General features: G+C 38.7%; 1 protein-coding gene across 2 annotated transcripts in view; it reads left to right on the top strand.

Moving 5' to 3' along the window:
• Positions 1-695: 695 nt before the first annotated feature.
• si:ch211-235m3.5 (BICD family-like cargo adapter 1) overlaps positions 696-9,971 on the top strand; it is a 48,583-nt gene continuing 39,307 nt past the window's right edge. The window contains exon 1 of one of the 2 annotated variants that reach the window (XM_037531181.1): positions 696-1,115. In XM_037531181.1, coding sequence (XP_037387078.1) covers positions 843-1,115 — 273 coding nt within the window. In that variant the 5' untranslated portion in view covers positions 696-842. The remainder of the gene's footprint in view (positions 1,116-9,971) is intronic. The other variant, XM_017691739.2, reaches the window with a different exon arrangement.

The raw sequence follows: 9,971 nt of genomic DNA, 5'->3' as shown, positions 1-9,971 counted from the left end.
CTCTTGAGGAGTGGAAACATATTCTGTGGAGTGACTCTATTTAGCGTGAAAGTACAGGGAAATCCCAGGCGTTCAAATTCCAGCTTTGTTGTCACTACAGCAACAAATAAAAAAAAAGTTTTCGTCTTTTCTTAGTAAAGAAGATAGTCATGCAAAGGGTTCTTTCAGTGTTCATGGTTCTATATAGAACTATCTTCTTTACTAAGAAAAGACAAAAACTTTTTTTTATTTGTTGCTGTAGTGACAACAAAGCTGGAATTTTTAAAGAAGATAGTTCTATATAGAACCATGAACACTCCAAGAACCCTTTGCATGACTAAAGGTTTCTTTGCATCATGAAATGGTTCTTCAGATTGATAGAGAACGTGTTGTATATGGTCCTATATAGCACCCAAAAGGGTTCTTGTATCATCAGTGTTAAGCTTGTGACAACAGACGAACCGCGTTGCGTGTTATATAGAACCCTTTTCAAAAAGGTTCTACACCCCATCAAATCTGAAGAACCTTTTCATGATGCAAAGAACTCTTTCATCATCCAAAGTGTTCTTTGAGTCTATGTAGAACCGGCAGCGAGGTTGTGACGCCACTGGAAAACTATCAACAGGCACAACAAAACCTTCTGTGTGTTTGGTCTGTGTCTCCACCTCCGCCAGCGGAGCGGCTGCAGGTGACAGGCCCAGCCCACTCCCTCTCTCCCCGTGACTGATGGAGCGAGCGGGTTCATTCAGCACTGAGAGCCACCGCGGCGGCATGTGGCCTCGCCTCGCCCCACACAACTCTCACAGCTAACGCGACGAACTGGAAACTCAGGGGAAAAAGACCTTTCTACGCTAAAAACTACAATGAGCCGAGTGGAGGAGCTTTGTTTCGAAGCTCGCAGAATGGAGCTGCAGGAGGAGGAGGAGGAGGAGGAGGAGGACTTCTACCCGTACGAGTTCGACGCCGAGGAGGAGCTGCCTGCTTACCGGGACGGAGACGAGCTTTTAGCCGCTCTGCGACGCAAAGAAGAAGAGGTTCTCCTCGCTGCTCAGCTGGGAAAAGCCCTGCTGCTGGAGAACCGTCAGCTGAAGGAGGAGAGAGTGAAGCTCCATGAGCAGTACACGGACCAGGTGGAGGTGAGTGACGAAGCTGCTTGTTTTCCGTTCCACCTTAAAGGGAAACTCGACTGCTGTTTTAGAAATTCTGCATAATTAAGTGGTTAAGATGGAAACAGAGTCATTCAGAGCGGTTTGGTGTGAAGCAGAACTGTTCACAGTGGTGGTGATAGGAACCAGACGTCCACCTCTAAAAGCTCCATCACAGAAAGTTCCTGCGTGAAGTGGTTATGAATTCACTGCCTGAAGACTGAGACACTGTAATAAAGTTTTGGCTGAATATGCCTTTTGTAAATATATATAATAGGCATTCCAGAAGACTCGTGTAGGTTCTCTGCTGGTTCTGGATAGTAAATAAAATGGCTATGTCTGTGTTGTGGTCAAGGTGACCCCTGGTTCCCATCACCACCACTGTAAAGACATCTGAACCATTTCACACCAAACCCCTCTGAACCCCTCACTCTAAACCACTCTGTTTACATCTCACACACTGACTTATTAACAAAGTTTAAAATGTTGGTGGAGGTCCCCTTTCAACGGGGTAGCATTTGGAACTGCCATTAACTGCAATGTGACATGATGTTTTAAGAGTTAAATGCCGTTATATTGACATGAGGTGACACTAGGCATTTGTTGCATTTATAACACCATAACGAAGCTCAATTTGCAATTTTCATGCATATTTTTTCAAATGTATGAATATTTATAGCTACAAACATCCTGCACTCAAACGTTTATATACCCTTTTTTAAATAAAAGTGAGGGAAAACCATGAAAGTAGAAGTTTGCTGTCTGTACAAAGTATAAAGTTATTAGCTTTTAGATACACATAGAAAGTAAAAGTAGTCTTTGTGCCTTATGAGGTCCATTATCCTTCATAACAGTGTTTTAAATGAATCGGGTGTGTCACTTCACCTTAAGGCCTCTTATGCAACAATAATTAAGCAATAATTAGTGATAAAAGTAGAAAAAATAAGGTAGTAAAAATAAAAGTAGATCGCTGTCTGTGTTTCCTCTTAACCTCTTATTGTCCAGGGTGTATTTTGGTTGGTCCATCTGAATTTTCATGACCATGACGTAAGGCAAATTTTTCAGTAAGTGTGTGAAATAAATGGAAATTCCCCTCAAATTAACAGAACATGTGTTTTACCATCGCACATTTCACTATATGCTTGCAATTTACAGCTAAAAGCCAAAAATCTCAGATGCTCTTTGTGTTATTCTCTAAAAGTGATGTTTCCAGAGCAGATCACTGAAGAGACGCCGTCTGTTTATAGTTTAGAGCCCAGATTTGGGGAAAAACGGGTCGACTTTCAGTAGAAAAACAAACTGAGTTCAGCTTCTTTTATTATAAGGGTTTAAAATGACATCACCGTCTATTTGACTGGAGAGAAGAGCTACAGCCTCATAAGATGCCCAGCTTCTGAATGTAGCTTATGAAATATGAAAGTTCTGAAGAACATGACAAAGTGTGTTTTGGAACCACTGGTGGTCTCAAGGAGTTGAAGAGATGAATATAATATTAATATAAAATCACAAAATTACTAGCTTTTATATCCACTAAGAAAACCATTAGAATCTTTAGGATTAAAACCTGATCATTTTGCTTTCTGGTGGGTATTGGCTTAATGGTTACCATTAGAGACCACTGGTTTCCTGTAGGACACCTTTAGATTGGATTAGAAACTGGTTTCTGATTTTTTTTTTCAGCGCCCAAAGTAAAAGTACTTTTAGGTGCCTTATAAATGTCATTACTTGGGAGTGATACTTCATAACAGTGCTATAAATGGACTTTGATTTAAGGCCTCTTACGTCAGTACAGTGTCTTTTACTGTATAAAGCATCAAGTTGCGGAGTATTGGCTCGTAAATATATCATTAAGTGTGCGTGTGCCATGAAAGTCGCCATTCAGATAAAATGTTACTGTAATGTTTCAACAGAATTCAGACGCTTGCGGGTAAAAAGACAAAAGGAAGGCTTCACTAGAAAAATCAGAGTCCAAGTTCGTGGTCAAAAAACAGGCAGGATTCAAATCCAGGAGGCACAACAGATATAAGACAACAAACTTAGCACTACAGCGAAGTTTCTGAAAAGGGAGAAGGCAGAAGGCGTAGTCAAAAAACAAGCTAAAGGTCAAAAACAGTGACCAGAAATCCAGGGCAAACAAGCCAGAGGGCAGAGCGAAAGGCAGAGTCGGAGAAACGTAAAGTACAGGTCATCCACAGACATACACAACAGATATATCGGTCAGTCGTTCGCAAATGGAAACAATACCAACTGTCTAAGGCTAAAGCCCGGCTTATAAGCTAATAGGAAGATCATAGGATCAACTACACGGGTGACAATAATTAGTACTCCGGTTATCTAGAGCGCTGATAGGTGCGTGTGGAGATTTCAGGAGTCACCTGATCTCCCAGAGGATTCTGGGAGATGGAGTCCTTTTGAGTTTCTGAGTTCAAAGGAAGTGGGGTCACGTGATCTCCCAGAGGTTTCTGAGTCCGAACCCTTACTAGGACTCTGTGGATTAGTGACCGTTACAGAGATTTCTGTAGTGCTGTGTAATATTTTGGCTTCCTCTAATACTCATGAAGTGCTGGTTTATAATAATCTGCAATATCCTTTTTCTGAAAATTTCATTATAAGAGTATAGTATATATAAGAGTTAAGTGTTATTGTTGTAGGGGTGGGCTAATCAATACTTAAGTATAAATATTTCCGGTCGCACTTTATTTGGATGGTCCCCTGTAGATGCTTTCCAGCTACTTAACTCATTAACACACTTTCTTGTGATGTTCAGTGGATTATCAACAACATTATGGTCAGGGTTAGGGTTGGGTTTCACACTAACCTCCAAGGTCAGTTGCATTTAACAGATATTTAGTTGAATGTTACTTAAAGGCCAACTGAACATTTACAAAGAATCTCCAGTGGACCATCCAAATAGACCGTTACCCATATTTCCTTTTGAAAAATCCTTTCTTACTTTAAAAATATAGGCATCCTGAAGATTTCGGTGTGATCCTGAAATCTAAATGGTCCTTTTTTTACTTTGTGCATTCATGTTTCTGGTCCTATTGAGCTCCGTTCGTTCATATCATATCATTTAAAAGATTCAATTCTTGTTGACCTTCCATCAAAATATAATGAATCAGCATCTAAAACATCTTCGGATTATTTGTTCACATCACCGTGCACTCCACCCCCCTCCTACCATGGAGAGGAAATGCTCAGCTGGCTCAGAGACTCTGACTCATACAACGTTTCACTAAATAATACATCGTGATGTGAAAGGAGAATGAGTTATGGTTTCATATTCACACTCATCATTAGTGTGTGTGTGTGTGTGTGTGTGTGTGTGTTACATGTATAAATATATAAGAAAAAGAAAGACTCCATCTCCCAGACTCCTCTGGGAGATCACATGACTGAGATCCCTAAGACCCCTCTTCGACTCTTTTGCCTTGCCCTTTTGTGTTTGTTTGCCTCGTGTTATGCTCACCATAACACTTCTGCTATGGTTTCTGGATTTGACCCATGCCTGTTATTCGACTATGTTTTTGGACTGTGATGATGCATCATATATCGTATGTAAATTTCATGATGAACGGAGCAAAAGATACGGCTCAAAATAACTTGGAAAAAATTCTGGTTCGATTGACTTCCATTAAAGGCACAGTAGGTTTTTTTCCTTCTCCTGTAAAGTTACCGTACGTATATATTTGTCACGGTCCAAAACATTTTTTTTGGCAAGTTTCATTTTTCTACATCATTTCAGCACATGAAAATTTCACAATGAATGGACCAATAGAAATGCTCTAAAATCACTTGGAATAAAGCCTCTTTACTTTAATTGACATTGAAAGGTAAGAACGTTTTTGACCTCCCTTGTAAAATGACTAATTTGGAGATACTTGTTTTTCTTTGGGCAGTGACCTTATCCTTCCTCAGCTGCGTCCTTATCTTGGAAACAAAACCTAGGGAGCTTTACATCCAAATTAAATGTGAATTTGATGTTGGAAAGAAATGAATATGTAGCACTGGAACATCTGCATACTCTTAAAAATGGTTGTTCCAGGTTCTTTTTTAGTAAACATGATCCTGAGCACTCAAAGAACCATCTGAATGGAAAAAAGGTTCTTTTCAAGGTCAAACGATTCTTCTCAGCGAAACCCAGTTGTATACGGTTCTTTAATTAAACACCCTTTATTGCATGAGGAGCTTAGTACGCCACAAAGTCGATGATCAGGTGAATACATGCTTAGATTGGATAGTAAAGACTAAGACTGGTAGGAGGTTCATTAGAGATCATAAACACACTCATCATGTTATAATGCATTCATAAGGCATTATAAACATGGTTATAAATATTTATAAAAATTAATTTCACTGAATTACACTTTACAGCCATGTTTATTATACAATATGAATTCTTAATATAATACATTATGCGTAGTGTTAATAACATGTTACACTGTCAGTGCCAAAGAAGTCAGTCCCAGCTTGGAGAGCGTAAAGTAAAGACAAATTCAGAGTTTATTTACAGCCTGAGATTTGCAGTATTTTGTTTGAGCATGAAGTCACTGTGGAGCGAAGGTCTGGAGAGGGAGAGGGGAGATAGTAGAGTGCTGTCATTGTGATTTGTTCCCTCACTGGTTCTAACGTCAAGTGGTAGAACCCTTCACTCTGTAACACTGCACTACACTGCAGTCCAGTAGTGCTGGTTTCTGCTGGCGTTCTATTGGATATGCAGTGTTAAGTCAGGGCCAGGCTAACGGTGGTGCACATTAACGGTGGTGAACATTGACTTTCCCACATTGGGTGAAACTCTGATGGCAGCTCTAGTTTAAACTCTGACATCTGAAGCCTGTAATGAGCTTTAATGTGTTTTAGTGTTTCAGTAAATCCTTCAGTAAATACTTCAACTTGAAGCCTCAGTCTGAACCCTGGAGGAGACTTTAGTCCAGTACGCTTCACTTTACTTAGAGCGGACTAATACAACTTATGAGCTCTTGTAATTGATTATGAACAGTACTTATAATGCATTATGTTAACAATTCATAATGCATAATAAGCATGGCTATAACATGTCATGCATTTTTATAAATATTTATAGCCATGTTTATAATGCCTTATGAAGGCATTATAGCATCTTATGAATGTGTTTATAGATGCTTACAAACATGATGTTCGTAGGTAGTGTTACCAAAATTTCTTCTTAAAACCCACCCAAGATTCTGACATTCACCTTTGTTTTCTTATCTGGGGTTTGTTCTCAGGTAAGAACAGAATCTACACACACTCAAGAGCATAAAGGTGACAATAGTTCTGCGCTTTAAGAACCCGTCATGAATCTGACGTAGACTTTTTCTTAGGAGCTTTCTCAAGAACACACTTAAGAAAAACCATAGGAGGAAACTGGAGAATGAGGCCCGGGTTTTCTTTTGTATCACGGCAAGAACAGAGACGGGTAGAGTAGAGTGAAATCATTTTCAGGTAAAAGTGCTTTTATTTCAATAAAGGAATGACTCAAACAGAGGCCTAGATCAGAGCTCCAGTGTTAAGCATTCTACAGAACCCCAGAACCGCCTCGCCTCCATCATCTGCAAGGAAAGGAGGTGAAGATGGACAGCTCTGTTCTTCTCTTTTCGAATCCTTTTGGTCCAAAATAACAAAACCTCATATCTTAATTTTTGACATTTTTCAGTTTTTGACATAATTTGAAATGACCTGTCGCCCTTTACATTGTGTGCCAATTTCTTGATGATTGGAGCAAAGGAAATGACCCAGAATGACTTGGGGAAAATTCTGGTTCCATTGTCTTCCATTAAAAATGAAGTAGGTTTTTTCCTTCTCCTGTAAAGTTACCATTTTGAAGATACAAGGTTTTGATCTGACAACAGCGATATTTGAATAGCAGTTAAAGTATTAGCATTTAAAAAAAGCTCTCTAATCCATCCCAATTGCACTTAAGTGCAGCAGAATGAGGTATTTGCAGTTCCTCACCTCCTCTAGACAGCCATCAGTTTTGTCACTGTGCATAAGAGAACTGGTCAGTGCAAGATTCAGTTTCACGTCTCACCTCTTTCCCCATCGTGTCGGACTCCGTAAACATCTCACATGGTAGCAAAGATCTCACTGCGAATATTTTGTTACTTTACTCTAGGTTGCTTCTTAAAGTGTAACCATGGGAAAACAAGTTTTCTTTGCTTTTTTAAAACTTTTTTTTTAATAAAAGAGTTTCCAAAATCTCCAAACATCTCCAAAGTGGTAACTTTACAGGAGAAGGAAAAAACTCACTTTACTTTTAATGTAAGTCAATGGAACCAGATGTTTTTCCAAGTAATTTTGGGCTGTTTCCTTTGGTCCATTCATCATGAAATTTACACACAATGTAAAGAGCAACAGGCGTTTTCAAATGATGTCACAAACTAAAAAACGGCAAAAATTTCTTTTTTAGATGTCACACGTGCATGAACTTTTATCTGCCCAATCAGCCTGCAGCATCTAGCCCCGCCCCTTCACACTGAAGTCATAAGGAGGGTGTCAGTCAAAACATAGTTCATGTACATGGTTTAAATATAACTAGTGTTGGAAAATGTTTGAACTCTTGACTGTGTTTGGTATATAAACACACACAAACATTATAAGTGGGCCTTGAGCAAAAAATTAAGGATATGGGCCCTTTAGAAGAGCAAAAAATGAACATTGAGCCGAGGCTGTGAATATTTACAGGCTGTATATTTTTACAGCGTATCAGTCTTATCAATATCCATCACAGCCCATTGGTCTAAAATCAAATTATACCACCATGCTGTGTCATCGTCTTTGCTTGAAGAGTGCCCTTTTGTTCTCTGCCATTTATATTCTCATCTGATGTGATTAGACGGATGACGTCAGTGTTATGTAATTATGCCCATTAAGACTGCAGAAGCAAAGCTGATCTCAGTGAAACTACAGAGCTGTAATTTGTGCTATAATTGTGTGCTGTGAATACTCCGACCAGCCTCAGCTGTTTAGAGACTTGATTTGCATTTACATTTATGGCATTTGGCTGACGCTCTTATCCAGACTGACTTAAAATTTTTGATCATTTTACACAGGCAGGCCAGGGCTGTGTTAGGAGTCTTGCCCAAGGACTCTTATTGGTGTAGTGTAGGGTTCCTGCCCTGGTGGGGGATTGAACCCCAATCCCCAGTCTCCAGTGTAGAATGCAGAGGTGTTACCCCCTACACTACACCAACCACTTGATGAATTGGGACCTTCATGTGATCAAATAAAAGTAAACAATTTTGATTAAAATCATAAACCAGTATCATTGCAGGATGATAGGTTGCACATAAAGTGCAGCCCTAATGAGTTCTAACAGGATATGATTGCTAAATCTCAGTATCTTAATTCTCCCGTTAAAGGGGAATGCCACCAGTTTGTTTACAGTGGTGGTGATAGGAACCAGACGTCCACCTCTGACAGCTCACAGACAGTTACGACATGACTTGGCTTACGACGATTTTTTTGGCCTGGAGAGTAAATAAAATGTCTATATCTGTGTTGTAGTCATGGCGAGTCGTGGTTCCTGTCGCCACCACTGTAAAGACATCTGAACCATTTCACACCAAACCGCTCTGAATCACTCAGTGAGTTATGCAGAGATTTTGAAAAATCACTGGAATTCCTCTCCTTTCTTTGCTAGAGTGATAACTCCATTGCAATATATTGCAATACAACACTTTCCCCCCCAGTATTATTCAGCCTTACTAAGCACTGGTAATGTTTTCTTTGTGGGCAAACAGTAAAAGTTATTCCTCTGCATAACTTTTGAACCTTTTGGCCCCTCTCTTTCTGTTTGGATGGCTACTTGTCACTAGGCAACAGCACAAGAGCTAGGGCTGGGCGCTTTTTCAATATATATTATCGTGATAAATTATGTCTCAATATACTTATCTGAGGATATCTTGCATATCATCAGTACCTGCAGACACTGACCAACTGCATGTTTCATTATAAAGTGATCAAATTTGTCCGGTTTAACTGGATTTAGTGCAACAATTATTACATAAAATATCACTGTGTTCAGTTTTTAATAGTATTTTATTAAATATCACTGTAGTTTTTTCTTTTTTTTGTAGTTCCAACTGATCAAATGTCTGAAAAAAAAATTGTGACATTGAATATCATGAAAATTTCTTGCAGTGTCATAATATTATATTTATCTACCAATTTATATATCGATATATATATAGAGCTCTAGAGCATAGTTTACATTATAAATATCAGGGGTATATATATATATATATATATATATATATATAGGGCTAAACAAAATTTCAGGATTGATACAGTTTTTGATTCTGAGGTCAAAACTCGGTTCATTTTAAGGTTAAACTGTGCTTATAGTGTCTTATTTTGTCATGGTCATATTATATAGTACACACTATTTTGGCCTAGCAAAAATGCAAATTTCATTTCAAAATGCAAATGAGCACCCAGATGCCTAGTTTTGACTACCAGCAGTGATTTTAATAAAAGACGGTCCATGAGAGACACTCACGAAAGCAGGAGAGGCACATCAGCCACACATAGTAGATGTTTTGAACTATTTTTTTCAGTTGTTTAACATTGTATTGAAATTTATTGCTGCTGTCGGGAACAAAACTTCGAATCTCTATTTTTGTCGTTGTTCAGTTTTTGATGTAATTTGAATATACCTGTTGTCCTTTACGTTGTTTGTAAATTTCACATTGATTAGACCAAAAGAAACAGCCCAAAATGACTTGGAAAAAATTCTGGTTCCATTGACTTACATTAAAAGTAAAGTAGGTTTTTTCCTTCTCCTGTAAAGTTACCATTTTAGAGATACAAGGTTTTGTTCCAACAGCA

Source organism: Pygocentrus nattereri, chromosome 19, assembly GCF_015220715.1.
Source record: "Pygocentrus nattereri isolate fPygNat1 chromosome 19, fPygNat1.pri, whole genome shotgun sequence".
Classification (NCBI taxonomy): domain Eukaryota; kingdom Metazoa; phylum Chordata; class Actinopteri; order Characiformes; family Serrasalmidae; genus Pygocentrus; species Pygocentrus nattereri.
Note: the sequence above shows the minus strand (reverse complement) of the source record. Positions and strands in the feature narration are given on the sequence as shown.